The sequence below is a fragment of the Sinohyriopsis cumingii genome, chromosome 3, assembly GCF_028554795.1.
Source record: "Sinohyriopsis cumingii isolate HCF-2022 chromosome 3, ASM2855479v2, whole genome shotgun sequence".
Classification (NCBI taxonomy): Eukaryota; Metazoa; Mollusca; class Bivalvia; order Unionida; family Unionidae; genus Sinohyriopsis; species Sinohyriopsis cumingii.
In genome coordinates this window covers 86,065,742-86,088,740 of record NC_142963.1, presented here as the reverse complement: position 1 = coordinate 86,088,740, position 22,999 = coordinate 86,065,742, and the positions used below count along the sequence as shown (strand labels likewise).

Below are 22,999 nucleotides of genomic sequence, written 5' to 3'. Positions count from 1 at the left end.
ATAAACCCCTGGGACTGTATAGGGTCTAGGGGAATTAGCATTACAGACCTTCTTGGGTCGGTATACGGTCTATGTAAATTTAACATTAACACCCCTGGGCCTGTATAGGGTCTATGTAAATTTAACATGGAGAAAAATCGTGGGCCTGTTTAGCGTCAAGGGGAATTGAACATGGGGAATAAATCGTGGGTCTGTTTAGCGTCAAGGGGAATTGAACATGGGGAATAAATTGTGGGACTGTCTAGCGTCAAGAGGAATTTAACATATGGAAATTGAACATGGTGGGTCTGTATAGCGTCAAGGGGAATTGAACATGGTGGGATTGTCTTGGGACAATGATGGTAGAGGGTCAAACACAACAGAGACAGAGACATACATACACTAGTACAAGCGTGAGATTTATATATAAAGCATTACCAAAACCTGAAATCTTGCTGGGGTGTTCAAAAATTTGCATAATTGTAATGATGCTATAAATAGCTATAATCAAGGAAATGCTCAACGACAAAATGGATGTGACTAAAAGTAACGCTAAAATGACCAAATTGTCCCAGAATTTAAAAGAAAATAAACATATCCCCGAAAATTAAGTTACAATGGTTTAGACTAAAATGGATAAAATTAGTAACTACTTACAATATCAACTTGTGTGATCGTGGATAAACACCCATGTATCTATTTATAGCTATAATCAGCTAAAATTCCTATGAAATCCCACTATCTATTTATACTACAACTTGTGGGTTATTCCTTTGGAAAACCCCACTATCTTTTTATAGCCTCAGCTTGAGTGACGTTCCTGTTTATGAACTCTAGTACATATGTATAGCTACAACCTGTGGAAATCCCCAAGTCCATATTTATAGTCTCGAAATTTCCAGCGTCAGTGACGTCACTGTACTGAACACTAGGGGATAAATGTCAACAGTGTTGCAAGTGGCTGACCTGAATACACGCTACTGCAGGTAGGTAGGTAGAGTGTATCTGATAGGGATAAAGTGAGTTTTATAGGGACAAACAGAGACCAATACACACACACACACACACACACACACATACAAAACGTACGCGCGCAGACATACGCACACACACACACACAAACAGGGAAGAGGAAAAAACAAACCCCAAATATACTATCAACACAGAAGGGACATAATACAAACCCCAAATAAACTATCCACACAAACGTACGCGAACGCATACAAACCCCAAAATATACTATCCACACAACGTCGCTAACGCATACAAACCCCAAATATACTATCCACACAAACGTACGCGAACGCATACAAACCCCAAATATACTATCCATACAAACGTACGCGAACGCATACAAACCCCAAATATACTATCCACACACACAAACGTACGTGAACGCATGCATACCCCAAATATACTATCAACACAGAAGGGAGATAATACAAACCCCAAATATACTATCCACACAAACGTACGCAAACGCATACAAACCCCAAATATACTATCAACACAGAAGGGAGATAATACAAACCCCAAATATACTATCCACACAAACGTACGCAAACGCATACAAACCCCAAATATACTATCCATACAAACGTACGCGAACGCATACAAACCCCACATATACTTTCCATACAAACGTACCCGAACGCATACAAACCCCAAATATACTTTCCATACAAACGTACCCGAACGCATACAATTCCCAAATATACTATCCACACAACGTCGCTAACGCATACAAACCCCAAATATACTATCCATACAAACGTACGCGAACGCAATACAAACCCCAAATATACTATCAACACAGAAGGGAGATAATACAAACCCCAAATATACTATCCACACAAACGTACGCAAACGCATACAAACCCCAAATATACTATCCATACAAACGTACGCGAACCCATACAAACCCCAAATATACTTTCCATACAAACGTACCCGAACGCATACAATTCCCAAATATACTATCCACACAACGTCGCTAACGCATACAAACCCCAAATATACTATCCACACAACGTCGCTAACACGTACAAACCCGAAATATACTATCCACACAAACGTACGCGAACGCATAAAAACCCCAAATATACTATCCACACAACGTCGCTAACGCATACAAACCCCAAATATACTATCCACACAACGTCGCTAACGCATACAAACCCCAAATATACTATCCACACTCGGGAGGAAGAAGAAAAAAACAACCAAATATACGATTACACAACGTACGCGAACACACACACACACACACACACGCGCGCACACACCACAGAGGGAAGAAGAAGAAAACCATTATACACTATCCACACGGAGTGAAGAAATAACCCTTTATATATACTATCAACAGAGAGTGAAGAAAATAACCCATTATATTCCATCAACACAGAGTGAAGAAGAAGAAAAAGTTTTTTGAAAGCACCTAAGCCCTCACCTGCAATGACCAACTCTGCCAAACACCTACACTCCACCCCCCACTCCCAACACTACAAAACCCATTTAACCCGTTATTTTATGGCGTCAGTGTGTGATTTAGGAAACATCAAGACACAAAATGATGGATGAATAGACTGACTATTGTTTACCGACTTGCATGCCTAAAGAGCGTGCGTGAAGGAAAACATCCTTCCATTTCAATTCTAACTAAAACATGATCCAGAGGGATAGAGAGAGGTGAAAGAGCACAATTTCATAAAGTGTGAGTAAAAACAATCTAATCATGCTTGCCGTATCTCTTTGTGTTTTAGAGGTCATATTTCTTCTTAAGTAAATACACGCATCAATAGACAGACAGATTGGGTCATCATCCTTGAGTTTCACTGTACTTTCGGTTCTTTACTTCATACAAACCCCAAATTTATTAGTTTGAAAAAAAAAGATAACATGCCCCTCAATACTGTAACACGTCTGTTCTGACTCTACCGATGTGAGTATGAGTGTTTATGTTAAAATGTTTGAGTGATATATAAAAAATGGTCAGCTTGAAAACGCGAACCAATACTGTGACGCTCAGTATTTTGATGTGGTAAGAAGAAATGGTACAACACACACAAAGAGGGCTTGTAAGTTCACATTTCAGTCTGTCTGCACTGTAATGGTAACAACGCAAGAACATAGGGATTATTATGCCACACAGTCCTAGAACAAAACAATGCATCACCCGTTGTAAGCCATTTCATTGGCTATACTTATTTTCTTAACGCGTTCGCTTCGAATTGACTTGAGTAGCTATTCAGACAGTGACGAGAATGGCCATGCTTTACTGGGTCTATCCTTTAGGCGATTTATATAAAAAAATATTTTTAAAAATTAAACTAATGCACGAACAATCGTACCATGGGCGATCCCATGGAAATTGTGTCCGTCTTATTGCAAAATACATCAACATTTAATTTAACCGTGCAGATCGCTAGAACAAACCTCTGATAATATATATTTTGAAAAGTGTTGTGTGACACGGATCGCCATTGTCGCTTGGTGTCTGCTTTCTTGTTCGAAAAGAGATCGTTTCGTCCTGACTATAAAAATTTAATTTGACTAAGTTTTACGCACTACTTGAACTCATACATTTACTTTGTAGGTGTAAGCCGTCGTTCCCAGTTTTCTGGAAGTTCGTTTTTGCGTTTCTCAGATGTGATACTATTTTTTATGGACCGAACGAAATTTTTTTTGGCGTGAATCAGGACTCGTGGTTTTGTGGCATAAATGGAGAGCATTGATTAAAGCTCAGTTATGTCTTTCGAAATCGCTGACACGGATTTGAACTAACACTTCAGGTTTTGTGTGAGGCGATACGGTACATCATTGCCTTTTACTTCCTCAATGAAATCGTTTCATCTTATTGCAAAATTACATTTGACTAGGTTTCATACGCAGCAGGTCCCTGTATATAAGGAGAGTGTCTTAGCGTCAGAGTATTCATTCCACTCTCAAACGATCAAGAAGATGGAAGAGTCAGCACAGATCGACCTGCTGGTCAAATATTTGCTAAAAGTCATACGAAAGCATAATTCACATACGAAAGTGGCAACAAAACTTACTCTTTTGGTCGTTGATTTGATGAGAGTCATACGAAAGTGTGTAAGTGCTAATGAAGTTTGCTATATCTGCAAAGGTAAATGGGTATTTGTCTCCAGAATACTTGCTTCGTCTAAGAAAGAGAGACAAAAGTCAAGATACCTAACATCGTTGTCAGGAGAAAGGACACTGGAATTCCGAGTGCCCTACGAGAAAAGAGAAGAAACAAAAACAAGACGAAACAGAGAAGAGGGATTCAGAAAAAGAAGAAATTGAAGATGATGAAGAACTTGTGCCAGTAAAGACATGGAAATGGAAAAATTGACAATGTGAGCCGATGCGTTGGCCCTGATGTGAAATTTCATACTACCTTCTTAAAGAGAATAGATCAGAAAGAAAACGTAAGTGTCTCTTGGTCTTGACATTGTATAATAAGGATGGCGTGTTTTGTTTTTACTCACACTTTATGAAATTGTGCTCTTTCACCTCTCTCTATCCCTCTGGATCATGTTTTAGTTAGAATTGAAATGGAAGGATGTTTTCCTTCACGCACGCTCTTTAGGCATGCAAGTCGGTAAACAATAGTCAGTCTATTCATCCATCATTTTGTGTCTTGATGTTTCCTAAATCACACACTGATGCCATAAAATAACGGGTTAAATGGGTTTTGTAGTGTTGGGAGTGGGGGGTGGGGTGTAGGTGTTTGGCAGAGTTGGTCATTGCAGGTGAGGGCTTAGGTGCTTTCAAAAAACTTTTTCTTCTTCTTCACTCTGTGTTGATGGAATATAATGGGTTATTTTCTTCACTTTGTGTTGATAGCATATATAAAGGGTTATTTCTTCACTCCGTGTGGATAGTGTATAATGGTTTTCTTCTTCTTCCCTCTGTGGTGTGCGCGCGCGCGCGTGTGTGTGTGTGTGTGTGTGTTCGCGTACGTTGTGTAATCGTATATTTGGTTGTTTTTTTCTTCTTCCTCCCGAGTGTGGATAGTATATTTGGGGTTTGTATGCGTTAGCGACGTTGTGTGGATAGTATATTTGGGGTTTGTATGCGTTAGCGACGTTGTGTGGATAGTATATTTGGGGTTTGTACGTGTTAGCGACGTTGTGTGGATAGTATATTTGGGGTTTGTATGCGTTAGCGACGTTGTGTGGATAGTATATTTGGGAATTGTATGCGTTCGGGTACGTTTGTATGGAAAGTATATTTGGGGTTTGTATGCGTTCGGGTACGTTTGTATGGAAAGTATATTTGGGGTTTGTATGCGTTCGCGTACGTTTGTATGGATAGTATATTTGGGGTTTGTATGCGTTTGCGTACGTTTGTGTGGATAGTATATTTGGGGTTTGTATTATCTCCCTTCTGTGTTGATAGTATATTTGGGGTTTGTATTGCGTTCGCGTACGTTTGTATGGATAATATATTTGGGGTTTGCATGCGTTCACGTACGTTTGTGTGGATAGTATATTTGGGGTTTGTATGCGTTTACGTACGTTTGTATGGATAGTGTATTTGGGGTTTGTATGCGTTCGCGTACGTTTGTATGGATAGTATATTTGGGGTTTGTATGCGTTCGCGTACGTTTGTGTGGATAGTTTATTTGGGGTTTGTATTATCTCCCTTCTGTGTTGATAGTATATTTGGGGTTTGTTTTTTCCTCTTCCCTCTGTGTGTGTGTGTGTGTGTGTGTGTGCGTATGTCTGCGCGCGTACGTTGTGTGTGTGTGTGTGTGTGTGTGTGTGTGTGTGTGTATTGGTCTCTGTTTGTCCCTATAAAACTCACTTTATCCCTATCAGATATACTCTACCTACCTGCAGTAGCGTGTATTCAGGTCAGCCACTTGCAACACTGTTGACATTTATCCCCTAGTGTTCAGTACAGTGACGTCACTGACGCTGGAAATTTCGAGACTATAAATATTGACTTGGGGATTTCCACAGGTTGTAGCTATACATATGTACTAGAGTTCATAAACAGGAACGTCACTCAAACTGAGGCTATAAAAAGATAGTGGGGTTTTCCAAAGGAATAACCCACAAGTTGTAGTATAAATAGATAGCGGGATTTCATAGGAATTTTAGCTGATTATAGCTATAAATAGATACATGGGTGTTTATCCACGATCGTCACACAAGTTGATATTGTAAGTAGTTACTAATTTTATCCATTTTAGTCTAAACCATTGTAACTTAATTTTCGGGGTTATGTTTATTTTCCTTTAAATTCTGGGACAATTTGGTCATTTTAGCGTTACTTTTAGTCACATCCACTTTGTCGTTGAGCATTTCCTTGATTATAGCTATTTATAGCATCATTACAATTATGCAAATTTTTGAACACCCCAGCAAGATTTCAGGTCTTGGTAATGCTTTATATATAAATCTCATGCTTGTACTAGTGTGTGTATGTCTCTGTCTCTGTTGTGTTTGACCCTCTACCATCATTGTCCCTAGACAATCCCACCATGTTCAATTCCCCTTGACGCTATACAGACTCACCATGTTCAATTTCCATATGTTAAATTCCCCTTGACGCTAGACAGTCCCACGATTTATTCCCCATGTTCAATTCCCCTTGACGCTAAACAGGCCCACGATTTTTCTCCATGTTAAATTTACATAGACCCTATACAGGCCCAGGGGTGTTAATGTTAAATTTACACAGACCCTATACCGACCCAAGAAGGTCTGTAATGCTAATTCCCCTAGACCCTATACAGTCCCAGGGGTTTATGTCCATGTTAAATTTACATAGACCCTATACAGACCCAGGGGTGTTAATGTTAAATTTACATAGACCCTATACAGTCCCAAGAAGGTCTGTAATGCTAATTCCCATAGACCCTGTATCGTCCCAGGGGTTTTCTCCATGTTAAATTTACATAGACCCTATATGGTCCCAGGGGTGTTTTTAATAATAAGTCCCATAGACCCTGAATCGTCCCCATTTACTACTCACACGGTATACTGTGTGCTTGAATTTTTATCGCAATTGAGGATAGGAGTATGGGCCTACCTTACTAATGCCATTTTCAAAATAGGTTTACTTGCATCTGAGTTCAGAACATTGGTTTCCCCCATGGAAAGTCTATGGTCTATCAGATTTTTGTCAGCTTGTTTGCCAAAATTTAAGTAAACATACATGACCTTGTTTCCAAATTTTATGGAAATTTCTATTGGAAATGATTTAAGATTCTTGTGTCATAAGTCAGTTGACAGTCTTTATATAAAGAAGACCAAGTAAACAAGTGTTCAGCTTAGCTTGGATTGTTTCATATTTATCTTCAAAAATAACAATAATAATGATGATTATAATGATTGTAAAACTAATAACATGATGGTTCATCTTCATCATCATCAGTGGTCATTATAGCAGTCGTAAATGACCTTGGGAAAACAATGTTCTAGAATACTAAATATGCACTAACAAAAATTTTCTATCTAGGAAGGGTGTGAGGAAATAATGACAGTAATATAATATTAACTTGTCATGTTTTCTGCAACATCATGCATGTGACAAAACTCCAATTTCACCTTGATTTGTTATATTTTCTCTTTTAATATCAGTCTTTGTGGAATCACGTTTAATTTTGCTCAGATATAATTTGAGAGGAATTTTTTATTTATATTATTAATTGGAATTGTATAGTGCTCATTGACATTTTGGACTAGTTTAGGATTATAATGAATTCATTCAAAAACAATCTGGATTATGTCATTGTGATACATCAAAACCATTTGCATATTATCATATTCAAGATTATTGGTACATCAGCACATTCAAGACCCATTCATTCAGAACATTTTATACTTTTGGAATTGTTTTGAAACATTTATGATTATTTTGGATTAGTTTGGATTTAATTCGCAATAGATGTAAGTACCTTTTAAATGTTCACTTTGACACTTAAGGAAATAGATTGGTTGTTGGATAATAATAAAATTTGTTCGGGTTTTTTTCTGTTACACATTTTAAGACTATCTATTGTACAAGATGGCCGCTATCGCTTAAAAGAGACCGCCGTAAAGCTTAGAGGCTCTGGCTTTCCAACAGACTCACTATTCATAAGCAAATCTATGAAGTCGCTAAGAAGAATGTCACAAATATAGTCCATGCAGCAAAATCAGCCCACTACACTACTAAGATGATGGAGAGTTCCAGCTGCAAAGAGCTCTTCGAGATTACTAACAAGCTAATGTCAAGGAACAAGTCAACACCACTTCCAACTACCTTCTCTCCAGTCGACCTTCCGGACATGTTTACAAATTTCTTCCGTGACAAAGTACAAACCATTAGAAATAAGCTTGACACCACAATTTCAATTGACTCGTCGTCACCAAACAGTTGGGATACATAATTTGAGCGGCAACCATTAGCAGCATTTGAACCTGTCTCTATGGATTTCGTGCGTACAATCCTGATGAAGAGTGCACCAAAGTCATGTGAACTTGATCCAATTCCAACATCACTGCTCCTTGAGTGCTTAGATCCAGTATTGCCTTCACTAACTGATATTATTAATACCTCTCTCTCATCCGGGGAATTCCCATCATTTTTCAAAACTGCCATTGTAAAGCCTCTGCTGAAGAAACCAACACTAGACCATAACAATTTAAAGAACTACCGCCTAGTTTCTAATCTCTCATTCATTTAAAAAATCTTAGAAAAGGTTGTTCTATCCCAGCTTGTATCTCATCTAAATTCAAACAATCTTTTCAGCAATGTACAATCTGCATATCGCCCTTGCCACAGTACTGAAACTACTCTCCTAAAAGTAGTTAATGACATTCTCTCTGCGTTGGATAGCGGAAAGATTACAGTCCTCACCCTCCTTGATTTATATGCAGCATTTGACACAATAGCCCATGATATATTACTTCACCGTCTCCAGCATGTATTTGGCATTCATGATACAGCCTTACTGTGGTTCAAGTCCTACTTGGTCAACAGGACACAAATTGTATCTGCAAATGGAATACACTCCAGCCCAGTTGATCTATGTTGTGGTGTTCCACAGGGGTCTGTTCTTGGACCTATTCTCTTCATTCTGTACACTCAGTCGCTCTCAAGTGTCATAGATCATCATCCAGTGTCTTACCACTTGTACGCTGATGACACCCAAATATACAAATCTAGCCACCTAACTGAAGTTGATGCTACCATCCAACGTGTAGAGAGGTGCATTTCTGATGTGAAATCAATGATGACTTGTAACAAGCTGCAGATGAATGATGATAAAACTGAGGCCATTATGATCACAACACAAAGACTTTCTCATTCACATTCTTTACCTCAAACAATAAATATCAGCAACACCAACATTAAATTCACACAATCAGTACGAAACCTAGGTGTTCCTCTGGACAGTACTCTCACATTGCACCAACATGTCATGAACATATGCAAGGCTGCATATCTTGAGCTGAGACGCATCAGCTCAATTCGCAAATATCTTTCAGTGCCACTAAAACACTTGTGTGTTCACTAGTACTTTCAAGACTGGACTATTGTAATTCAATTCTGTCTGGTTCATCTCAATATCTACTCCAGAAACTTCAAAAAGTTCAAAACACAACTGCTCGGATCATACTTAAAGTACCACGATCAGAGCACACCTCCCCGCTGCTCTGTACCCTACACTGGCTATCCATTCGATCCAGAATCAAACACAAAATATGTTCTCTGTGCTACATTTCACTGTCGGACTCTAGTCCAACATACCTATCTGACCTCACCCATGTGTACACACCAGCAAGATACTTACGCTCCTCTTCTGACAATCGTACACTCATTATTCCCACTATGAAAACAGTCATATGGACATCGTTCTTTTGCATACCAGGTCCCAGCAACGTGGAATGAATTGCCCACTGAACTTAGACACGAAGACACAGTGATCACATTCAGGAGGGCTCTCAAAACTCACTTATTTCGACTGCAAGAACAAACTTAAAGATATAATAATGTTTCCTATCTGAAATATTCTCAGCATGTTTTTTATTTTTTTAATGTTTTTCTAATTTCATGGTGTTTGTTTTTGTAATAATATTATTGTTTTTCTATGTTATAGGTGTTGTCTAATGTTGTAAAGCGCTTAGAGCTTCTAAAGATTAGGCGCTATACAAAGTCCTCATTATTATTATTATTATTATTATTATTATTATTATTATTATTATATAGTTGTTCATCTAAACATTAGCTTCAGAAAAATGACGACTAAAGAATATACCATGCTAGTTATACTTTCTATAGTCACCAAGATCTTCCGAGTTGAAAAGCGTTTAAGGAACTCTTTTATCAGTTCTTTTGGGACTGCATTAAAGTGCTTTTCGAGCTTAACCTTTGCGAACTAAGTGTGAGGTTAAAGTTGAATTAGCTGCAATATCAATTTTTTTTTCTGCAGTGACATAGTAGCAGAAAAAACAAATCCATGTACATATGTTCTTTCATTTTGTGGACTGGGCAAATGATTCAGAAGAAATTAAACTTTGCGTAGTCTTAGTTTCCTCCTTCTGTCAATTTTAAGTTGTCCTTCCAAGTTTAATGGTAAATCTTAAATCTTGACACAGAGTGCATTGATACAGAGAACAATGAGCTGCTACTATAGTATCTGGACGTTTACTGTTTTTTTTAAAAAAACTTTTTTCCCTCTGCCACAGACTCTAGTTTCTGTGCCTGTACTTTGCACATTAGCAGTTCCCAATTTCAACTTTTACTTATTATGCCTTGCTCAAATACATTTTGCTCCAACTGATACATGTAGCCACAAACCATTTCATGTTGTGAAAATATATGCCATGGTAATGTCTTCAAAGTCACTGTAATTTTAGCATCTAATTTCACCTTCACATTTATCAAAATGAAGAAATTACCAGATACAATCAATACATTTGGAGTTCACTCTTATACTGGTATCTGTAAAGTTTGATCGGGTTTAATACGGAACAAGGTAAGTGTGATACATGATGTGCTGGATGAAGGTATTTAATTCATTGTGGTATTTGTTACACTGAGTAGAGGCCTTGTCTTCATTGACATCTTAGTTAATTATAGAGCTTGAGGAAAAAACATGACCTGCAAAAATGTAAGCAGCATAAATACTAACACCCATCACATGTGCAATAAAACTTGGTTATAATATGACCTGCAAAATTGTAAGCAGCATAAATACTAACACCCATCACATGTGCAATAAAACCTGGTTATCAGAAGATTGATAAAAATCACTCCATTTTGTCCACCTTGGCTTTTCAAGTTATTACTAGACCATTTAATTATGTCTGCCATCTTTTCACATTGACTAGACATGTATGGTAAATAGTCATCACCAAAGTAATGAATAATGACATTATTTTTTTTATTTAAAGAGGGTAACACAATTAGGTTAAGAACTAATCTATCTTTCGGCCCTCATACAAAGGAATTTATTTATGTACAATTATGCACATATACACACACATGTATACATATATATATACACAGCAGCAAATACATGTCTATACAACAATATATTCCCATTCTTTCCTTTCCCTCCCCAGATAGATATTCACCCATAAATATTGAATCTACATAGTATACATTCATGAATACAAATACAGTTGTTTTCAATCTCATTTTAACTACATTTCTTAAGCCACTGGATATATTGAGTTTGGAATAAGGAAATAGAGTGGACATTTCTAATCTCAACTGGAATACTTTTCCAGAGCAAAGTCCCAGAGTATTGGAAACTTTTTAAAAATAATTCCTCATTGGTTTGGGAATTTTTTACAGTTTGGTAGACATGGATTGCAAGTGAGGAGAATTACCCAGTAGCCTATACTGGAATAGTGACTGTAAATATTCAGGAGCACTGTTATTGGATATCTTGTACATTAGCTTAGCTTTTCTCAGCTGAATGTAGTCTTTAATAGGTAGTACTTTCAACTTACCAGCTATATTTTCCCAGCTTTCTGTTTGGAATGATATTAGCCCAAATGCTCTTTTTTGAAGACATATTATGTTTGCTGTTTTTTTATCATTTGAATTACCACATATTGTATAAAGTAAACTAAATAGCGTTGTATGCAAACTGTTATAAAATAGTTTTATGTGTCTTTCTGGGGGATAATGTCTTATCTTACTGAGAAGATATAGACCTCAATTAACCTTTTTACTGGCATATTTTATATATTCAGTCCATGATAGGTTATTTCTACAAAAAGTAGTCTATCATGATAGACAATTTGCAAATTTATATCCTTCCATGTTAGGTATAGTTCATCACTATAAAGATTTGTTCTTTTTTGCTATGATGAGATAAGTTATAGTTTAGTTTTACCAGTATTAACTACCATGACACTGCATGTACATGAACTACCTAGTTTGTTTTAGGGCAGCCTATGAAGAAATTTCCAATTCATACTTTGTGTTTCCAATGTCTGATAATATTGTGTTGCCTGCACAGAGATCTGTAGATAAAACTGAGTCTCCCAAGAAAAGTGGTAGGTCATTAAAATTAGTAATTTGATCTGGAATTGAGCCTTGTGGGACTACGTATCTAATTGTTCCAGGTTCAGACAGAACATCATTTATGTAAACATATTGCATTCTCTCATTTAAGAATGAAGTAAGCTATCTAATTGCCCTGTCATCACTTTGGTAAATTTTCAGTTTGCTCAAAAGGATTTTATGATCCACCATGTTAAAAGCTTTCTTGAAATCTACAAAATACATGTCCTATTATTCTAACTGATAAAAGTGCTTTAAGCTATTTATCAGTTAGAGAAATCCAGGCAGTCTCATCTGAATGTTTCTGTATGATGCCTGATTGATTAGGGTGTAACAGCAAGTGTTTCGTTAAATATGACAAGTCATGGAAATATGTTTCAATCAATTTTGACAAGTTTGGTAGGATCCAAACATGTCAGTGGTTATCTGCATCTTCCTTATAACCTGATTTGCAAATAGGCCTTAAGTTTGCAGTTTTCTATATTTTGGGGACAGATGAGGGGTTGCAATGCTTAAATTTATTGTGAATGTAATGTTATCTGAAATAGTTGCACCAGATGTTTTTATGAGTCATGGACCAATCTGATCAAGTCCTGTAGCTTTCTTGGTATCAAATTCAATGAGGAATTTTTTAAGAAAGTTTCTTGATACCAGAGGGATAGAGAAACATACCTCCCTAGGTATTTTGCTGGTGCAGAACTTTTTCAGTTTATCAAAGTTATTTTTTATAACTGGTTTCTTTAATTTTGTGATAATGTCAATGTAAAAAATCATTGAAAATATTTGCAATGTCAGTGACATTAGTGACAATGGTGTCATTTTCCAGAAGTGAGCAAATTCTTTGGTCTGATCTTTGAGTGTTCCCCCAATGAGTTAATTGGAAACTTTCCAAATAGAATCTGAGTTGCTCTTTTAGTTGTCAAGCATTGATTGATAATAATTTTTTTAGATTTTTTAATCATACTTGATATTTTATTTCTCCATACTTTATATTGTGCATGGTTTTCCTATAGCCTTGAATTGGTATTGTGTTTTCATGGCATGCAAGAATTCAGTAGTAAGCCAATTAGGCTTATTGAAGTGTTGTGTCATCAGACTTTGTACTATCAGTCTTTCATTCAAATAGTCAAGTGTCTTTAATCTGTTTTCATTGAATTCTGAAGTATATCTTTGGTACTGTTCTTGTTTCTTGCCCTTTCTAATTTATCCCTTAGAAAATTATACAGGATCAAATAACTTGAACACAAAGCTACTTTCCTGTAAATGAGAGACCATTAGCTGTTGGTCCTCTTGTAATAACGGCTACTGTAGCTATTTGTGATGAGATACTGCATTGTTTACTGTGCTGAATTTAACAGTAATTTTAATACTGCTGCTGACCTAACTACAAAAACATTTGGAATGTTTTGTTGAATCTTTTTAATAGTGAACCAAAATTGTAAATATTGTAGCGTTTAAGATAGCACAGTTTTCATTCCATTTTACAGATTCATTCAATAGGCAGTGCATCTGCTGTTTATCTCTAATCCTAAATACAATCTATAAATGATGTCATTGTAGTATCATTTGAAGTTAGTGACCAGAAATCATTTTGTTCTTTTAGAGTGACCTGGACCGTAGACATTTTGAGTCCAAGATCAATGTAGTTCTAATTTATACCTATTGCAAGCTGTCAACAAAGTCTGGTAATAGTAGATGGTGGAGAACCCATTTTTTAAAAGTAGCAACCATTTTTTTTCTTTCAGTCATAGTGACCTTAAGTTTTGTCCTTTTGACCATGAACTTTTTATTTTCCTTTACCCCCAAATGCAAGCTTTCCACAAAGTCTGGTACCTGTAGATGTGTGTGTGTGTGATTTGGATTTTTAATGTACCTTTAACAATTTTTCAGTCATATCGCAACAATGTCTAAAGTGTGGCAGTTTATAGTGATGCCTAGGACTGGGGCATCATTTTGCAGACATGTAGCATGATATCCCACCCAGTCACATTATCCGGACACCAGGTCGAACAGTCCTAACACTAACCCTTCTTAATGCTAAGTGCCAAGTGAGGCAGCTCTTAGTAACCATTTTTGTAAGTCTTTGGTATGACTCAGCCAGGGATCGAACCCATGACCTCCCACATCCGAGGCAGATGCTTTAACCACTAGGCCACCGGAGCGGTTCGTTAACTGTAGATGGTGGAGGGCTTATGCTTTTGAGCAAGAACCACTTTTCTTGTTCCACAGTGACTTTGAGCTTTTAGCTTTTCTGCCTTAAATCAACAGGTTCTTCCTTACCCCAAGTACAAGACAGCAACAAAATATTAGTAATAATAGATGGTGGATAACTAAAGTTATTGTGTGGAAGTAACAAAACCAGATGGATATACATATGGCTGTCTTATGGTGGGTGTATAGCATAATTACATATTTTGAGAACACAACTGTGTTAATGGCAATTAGTCTGATTACTCCTGCACACAATTTTAAAGTTTACAAGCATATTTAGACCATTTTAACAATTTAGTAGACGATATCAATCATTTTCTGCTTTATATGTACAATCTGATACAGATAACTTGTGAAATCTTCTTGTGTAGTATTTATGGTCATTGTGTTATGTGCTACTTTGTTTAAATGAAGAAAATAATAAACTTGTAGTGATTAAACAAGACAAGGCATGAATATACAATATTTTCACTCCTCAGATCTACACTGAAAAGTTTCTAACAACACTGAGCCATGGATTTGAATTGTCTTGATGCTAAACCTTTTATGTTAGACTTTGTTTCAACTGGTCTGGGATGTTCTGAGAAGAAGTTCAGAATAGTAGGTTGTTCTAGGATGGATTAAGGACAATGCAAGAGAATTACAGATCCAGAGGTAATGTGGTCTATACCAGCATGTGCAAAAGACTGACTGATAAAGAACATCTATTTAATTGGGAGGGGGGTAGCCTGGGATTTTCTTAAGAACCTAGATACGTGTATTTTATTGTACTTCAAGATAATCTACATGTATATTTGAAAAACTAAATAATGGACATAATTATATTTTGACCATACAAACCAGAGCAGGAATATTCTTTGTAAGCTATTGGGATGGTGGTAGTGGTGATGGTGATGGACATTTTTTTCCACAAACAAATCTCCGTCCCTCACCAGAGAATAAAAATAGCTAGTCCATCAATGATCACTGAATTATATCAGCTTGGAAATGAAAACAAAAAAGCTGGATCTTTTAGTTACATCATTTTAATGTGTTCAAGTTTTTAACTGATTTGAAATGGACATTCGTTTCTCAAAGAAACAAGGAATCAGCATGTCCAATGTATATATTTATATCATCTAAACAAGAATAGACCAATCAGCAGTCACACTACATGACACTCCCTAATACATCCAATGATAAAACACTACAGATTCATTAGTAAATGTAAACCAGTTGGCACAGACAGATATCTTAAAATGATCAATGAAAGCAGTCAATAAATGCAATAATATTTACTTTAAATAGTCTATCATCCTTTATTATATTTATAAACAGTTTCCAATGTTAAAATTTATTTCTTGAAAAGAGTACTTTAAGAAATTTCACTAGTGCCTAGAGGTTTACTATAACAGGATTCCATCATGTAGTGGACAAAAGAAATTCAATACATACAATTTCGTTTGACATAAAACTATAATACTGTGCTCTGTTTTGTAATACTGTTGGATTCAGACTATATTTATATTAAAAATGATACAAATTTATAGGTAATAAGAATTCCTAGTGGACATGATTATACAATTGTATTGGTAACAAGAAGTCCTAGTGGACCTGATTATACTATTGTATTAGTAACAAGAAGTCCTAGTGGACCTGATTATACTATTGTATTGGCAACAAGAAGTCCTAGTGGACCTGATTATACTATTGTATTGGTAACAAGAAGTCCTAGTGGACCTGATTATACAATTGTATTGGTAACAAGAAGTCCTAGTGGACCTGATTATACTATTGTATTGGTAACAAGAAGTCCTAGTGGACCTGATTATACTATTGTATTGGTAACAAGAAATCCTAGTGGACCTGATATTACTTGCATTGCATACATTGGTTAAAAGGCAAATGTAGTAGTAAGGCAGGTGTCAGGAAATTTTCCATCCATTTGGTAGAACTGGTGATATGTTGTTTAACTGTGTTTATACTCTGAGTAACTTCAGCTGATGAGATGGTGCACTAGCATCATTGTATATTAATATGAAAGGTGTATATGCTAGGATTCAACCAATCACATTTCATCTGATATTAATATGAAAGGTGTATATGCTAGGATTCAACCAATCACATTTCATCTGATATTAATATGAAAGGTCCATATGCTAGGATTCAACCTATCACATTTCATCTGATAATAATATAAAAGGTGTATATGCTAAGATTCAACCTATCACATTTCATCTGATAAGAATAAAAAAGTGTATATGCTAGAATTCAACATATCACATTTCATCTGATATGAATATAAAAGGTGTATATGTTAAGATTCAACCTATCACATTTCATCTGATATGAATATGAAATGTATTTATGCTAGGATTCTACACATCACATTTCATCTAATAAGAATATAAAAGATGTACATGCTAGGATTCTACCTATCACATTTCATCTAATAAGAATATAAAAGATGTATATCCTAGGATTCTACCTATCAAATTTCATTGATATGGCAAGGCATATTTGAGGAGAAAGTTGTTCTATCATCGTTCTTAAATATTAATAACAACAGTACCTGATAGAAGGTAAGTACCATCTGTAGTTTTTGCACCCAGATGATATGGAAACTACATTGTTGCTAGGAGAATTACATATCAGACATTATTTTTCTACAGCATGCTCTAAGAAACATTCCAACCAAGTTTTATCAAAACAGGCTCAGCCAATCTAGAGAAGTTGAAAATAGGTTTTCCCCATGGTGGCTAGGTTAGTGATGGAAGGAGTCCCAGACAAAATCTTAGATAGAACAAGTAACAAAAAACATTCCTGCCAAGTATGATCAAACTAATTCTGCTGTTCTGGAGAAGAAGCTGAAAATAGGTTTTTCATATGGTTACTATGGAAACCAAACTAATGCTTGGCTAGCAATGTTGCAACATGGAAGAGGGGACTGATGAACCCATATGTTGTCTGGTTGCTTCTTGGCCCTGTGTTAACCTCTGTCATGATGCCCTTCACCATAGCTTGGTGGGGAAGGAGAAGAAGATCAGATTTACTCTGTGCACCTGAAATCTTTTCTGAACTGGAGAGGACTCTGGTATCCTAAACCAGAGAGCTTCACACACATATCTGGAGAAAGAAGATGATGATTTCAAATGAGAGTGTGCAATTCATTAGGATTTAGTGGCTCCCTCCTTTGATCCATCTGTCAGCTGACCAGTCTGATGGAAGATGGAGACAATATAAGATGAGAACAGATAGGCATTCATGTTCTTCCTTTGCTGACTAAGTGAGATATGACAATCCCTTCCTTCCCATTCCTTGCCAAGGGGGATTGGCAATCTCCTCTCAATAAAGAAAAAAGTGGTCCCACCCTCCTTTTCCCTGACTACAGCCTGCTTGGTCTGCCAATCAATGGAGCCATGGGAAACTCATCAATGATGCAATAGGGAAAAAAGAAGACTTTGTTCCCACCATCTTGATCTGTGTTTTTTATTTCATGTTTGTAAGCCCCACCCCAAACCAAATCACTATCAGATATTTGGATTCCCTTAGCCCCATGGGGACTGAACAAGAACATTGGGAAAGAGGGGATGTCAACCCAGTTTATTTCCCTAACATGTTGCACCATAGTCCCATCCAGGTAATGAGGATGTTGCAGAAGACTTTGTTCACACCATCTTGATCTGTTTTTTTTTATTTCATGTTTGTAAGCCCAACCACAAACCTATTAGGACTTAACCCCACCTCTTAGTAACCTTGCAGACATGGTATAAAAATCAATTAGATATATGATTTGTCTTCCTTGTATGACTGCACAGATTAAATATTGTCAGAAATATTTGAAATTCCGTAGAAATTAAAAATATTACAATATCTGCACATCTGATCTTTGACCTATTCTCAGGAACTCCAGTTGTGGGAGCCAAGGATAACTCCCTTCTGGCAGATGGTTTCCCAAAAGGCAATATAACTATAAAATTTAAAGAATTTCCTTCCATCAGTTCAGGAGTTGTGGTAATGGACAGGCAGATAGAAAGATGGACAGTCAAACTGATGGAGGTTATCACAATATAATGCTCTAAAGCATTTGATCAAAGAAATATATTAAACACATTTCATACAAAGTCCTGGACTTTGCATCAAAACAGAAATGTTACAAAGGAATACTTTTGTAAGCTAAATAAAATAATAAAAAAATTCAAACAACATGTATTAGAATACTAGGAGTATTAATGGTGTATAAATTTAAGTTAGCTCAACAGTAAACCTTTCCCAATTTTAATACATAAGTAAAAGTAAACCAATAATGAAAAAGTATTTTCTATCAAAATAAAGTGCTACATTCATCTTTTATGGTTATTCTCATCAAATGTTCTAAGAAAAGAACTGATTTTTACAGAACATGTCCACCAAATATTATCCAATTTAGAGTTGCATAAATGCACATTATAAGATTTAATTTCTGTTTTAGTCACAATAATCTACTATATCTGACCTGCACTTAGAAAATTATTATTTTGTAAGCTAAAATGTAAAATGTTCTTCATTATATGTGCCCCATCTCCCCATTTCAGATGCATTGATGAATGCTCTGTATTGTAATCATAAAAAAATATTTGATGGAGAACTAATTGTATATTGAATTTGTGTTGGTTCTCCAACTTGTCCTCTTAAATGATTATCTTCAGACTGTAATGTTAAATTTCAGACTGGGGATCAAATCATACTTAGGTCTTCAGCCACATGGTTATTTTGTGGAAATATAAAACTAAAAGTTTTCCAACATGGCTCATTCACATTGGATAAGGACATCATAATGAGTCATAAAGACAATTAAAAAACATGAAAGAAGGAACCCTAAAATACTACAGTATTATGGAAAAGTCTACAAAGTTCCATATGCACATATGCATTCTGAAATGTGAATGGATGGAGTATTATAAATGTGCATACCAAATCTTCATTAAATATCCTACTTGTTTGAGATAACTGTTAATATTTGTGCACATATTTTTATTATTTATGATAGTAATCTGAATCCAAGAGTTAATAATGGACAAACATAATGTCACTATTAAATATTAAACTATATAGTTGATTCTAATGCTATAATGCCAAATACACATCTATGGTGGGAACAGTGTGTCCACTACACACAGTCTGAATAGTATCATGAGTCTCTGAAGAAGTCTGACATGTCAATCATTGGGTTTACATTTTCTATAGTTGGATTTTATCTGTTACTTCTAGGATGCTATCTCCAGTTGTAATAAAAATGCTATGGAATTGCCTCCTTTATCACATATGGGCAAAATTGTGCTACATGAAAAACTGACAAATAATATCAAATTTTCACCAGTAATATTCAATAATATATAAAAATCCTTGAACAGGAATTTTAGAAATGGCCTGAAGAATATTATAAAATGGAAAATGGGAGTGGGGAACTTATCACAGCACATGTACTTAATAGGTCAAATATGGTAGATTTCATTAATTCCTTCATCCAAGTATGCTGGTCACCTCCCTTCGTATTCCATGTAGGACTCTATTTCCAGATACCCGCCTGTTGTCCTCCCTCCAAGCTGGACCCATTGGTTCACCTAAAAAGATAAATATATATACACTACTTACATTAAAAAGAGCATGGTTTTCTAGGTGTTTGTACAAAGCAATTTGACATGCAAACACTGTTGGTGTATAAAATTGTGATCCACCAATGGCAGGCATATGAATATACATATAAACAGGCTATTGCTTCTATACTCTCTGTACCAGTGATGAGTTTTCACTTATTAATTATTACTGACATAAATAAATAGTGAGAAAAATATGAATAATAGCCATTTTCTAATTGAATTTAACATGGAAAAGAATTTTATTGAAATTCATTCAGCCTCCTCCCTCTCCATCTCTGATGGAACAAGGTCAACGATAAAGACTTGAGGTGCATAAGAACTCACTTGCTAGGCAAAGAGAATTAAACACTGGCCTGTATGTATAAACCCACTGGATTTCTGAATAGAAATGTATATATACTGGTAACCAATAGGTAAAAGGTTTAAGCTCATAAAAGTACTGTTGATTCAGATTAGTGTGAATTATCTGTCATTGTACACTGAAGAAAGTATTATATTTAACATTAGATTTGTGATAACTGTTGCTCTTATTAATTTCTACATTCAAAGCTAAGAATGTGAAAACAAAAGCATTAATAGAAACTCAATTATCATCCTGCTTAGAATTCTTTTGTTGCTCAGATATTGTTCCAGAGAAATAAAATATTTTGCAACAAGGATGGTTTGTCACTCTGGCGGATTTATCAATGTAAAATTTTGATTGATATGTGCTTATCCATCTGACATATACAGTCAAGCTGGACCACATACAGTATTATCATTCCATATGTTGATATTGACTGTATCCATACACAACCAATAAATATATGTTGCTGATGTTGACTCTATCAATCTGACATACACAACTGATAATTACATGTTGCTGATGTTGACTGTATCAATTAGACATACACAACCAATAATTACATGTTGCTGATGTTGACTGTATACATGTAACATAACAGTCAATAATTACATGGTGCTGATGTTGACTGTATCAATTTGACATACACAACCGATAATTACATGCTGCTGATGTTGACTGTATCAATTTGACATACACAACCAATATGTACATGTTGCTGATGTTGACTGTATCAATTAGACTTAGACAACTGATAATTACACATTTCTGATGTTGACTGTATCAATTTGACATACACAACCAATAATTACATGTTGCCGATGTTGACTGTATCAATTAGACTTACACAACTGATAATTACACATTTCTGATGTTGAATGTATCAATCTGACATAAGCAGACAATTGTGTACCACACACTATCATTACACAGTGCACATGTTGACTGTATTCATGTGACATACACAACTGATAATTACAGTGCTGATGTTGACTGTATTAATGTGACATACACAACCACTAATTACATGTTGCTGATGTTGACTGTATCAATTTGACATATACAACCAATAATTACACATTTCTGATGTTGAATGTATCAATTTGACATATGCAGACAATTGTGTACCACATACTATCATTACACAGTGCAGATGTTGACTGTATTAATGTGATATACCAGTCAATAATTACATGGTGCTGATGTTGACTGTATCACTTTGACTTACACAACTGATAATTACATGTTGCTAATGTTGACTGTATCAATTTGACATAAGCAGACAACTGTGTACCACATACTATCATTACACAGTGCAGATGTTGACTGTATTCATGTGACATACCAGTCAATAATTACATGGTGCTGATGTTGACTGTATTCATGTGACATACACAACCAATAATTACACACTGCTGATGTTGACTGTATCAATTAGACTTACACAACTGATAATGACATGTTGCTGATGTTAACTGTATCAATTTGACATATACAACCAATAATTACACATTTCTGATGTTGAATGTATCAATTTGACATATGCAGACAATTGTGTACCACATACTATCATTACACAGTGCTGATGTTGACTGTATTCATGTGACATACCAGTCAATAATTACATGGTGCTGATGTTGACTGTATCAATTTGACATACACAACCAATAATTACATTTGGCTGTTGTTGACTGTATCAATTTGACATATGCAGACAATTGTGTACCACATAATATCATTACATAGTGCTGATGTTGACTGTATTCATGTGATATACCAGTCAATAATTACATGGTTCTGATATTAATTGTATCAATCTAATTACAGTCCATAATGTACCACATATTATCATGACATAGTGCTATGTTGACTGTATCCATCTGACATACACAGCCAATAATGTACCACATATTATCATGATATAGTGCTATGTTGACTGCATCCATCTGACATACACAGCCAATAATGTACCACATATTATCATGATATAGTGCTATGTTGACTGTATCCATCTGACATACACAGTCCATAATGTACCACATATTATCATGATATAGTGCTATGTTGACTGTATCCATCTGACATACACAGCCAATAATGTACCATATATTATCATGACATAGTGCTATGTTGACTGTATCCATCTGACATACACAGCCAATAATGTACCACATATTATCATGATATAGTGCTATGTTGACTGTATCCATCTGACATACACAGCCAATAATGTACCACATATTATCATGATATAGTGCTATGTTGACTGTATCCATCTGACATACACAGCCAATAATGTACCACATATTATCATGATATAGTGCTA

The 22,999-nt window shown here is 35.7% G+C and overlaps 1 protein-coding gene across 1 annotated transcript in view; it reads right to left on the bottom strand.

The window, feature by feature from the left end:
• Positions 1–15,721: 15,721 nt before the first annotated feature.
• Positions 15,722–22,999, bottom strand: part of LOC149803238 (uncharacterized) — a 55,174-nt gene continuing 47,896 nt past the window's right edge. Inside the window, exon 4 of the mRNA XM_089952880.1 lies at positions 15,722–20,294. Coding sequence (XP_089809006.1) covers positions 20,194–20,294 — 101 coding nt within the window. The 3' untranslated portion in view covers positions 15,722–20,193. The remainder of the gene's footprint in view (positions 20,295–22,999) is intronic.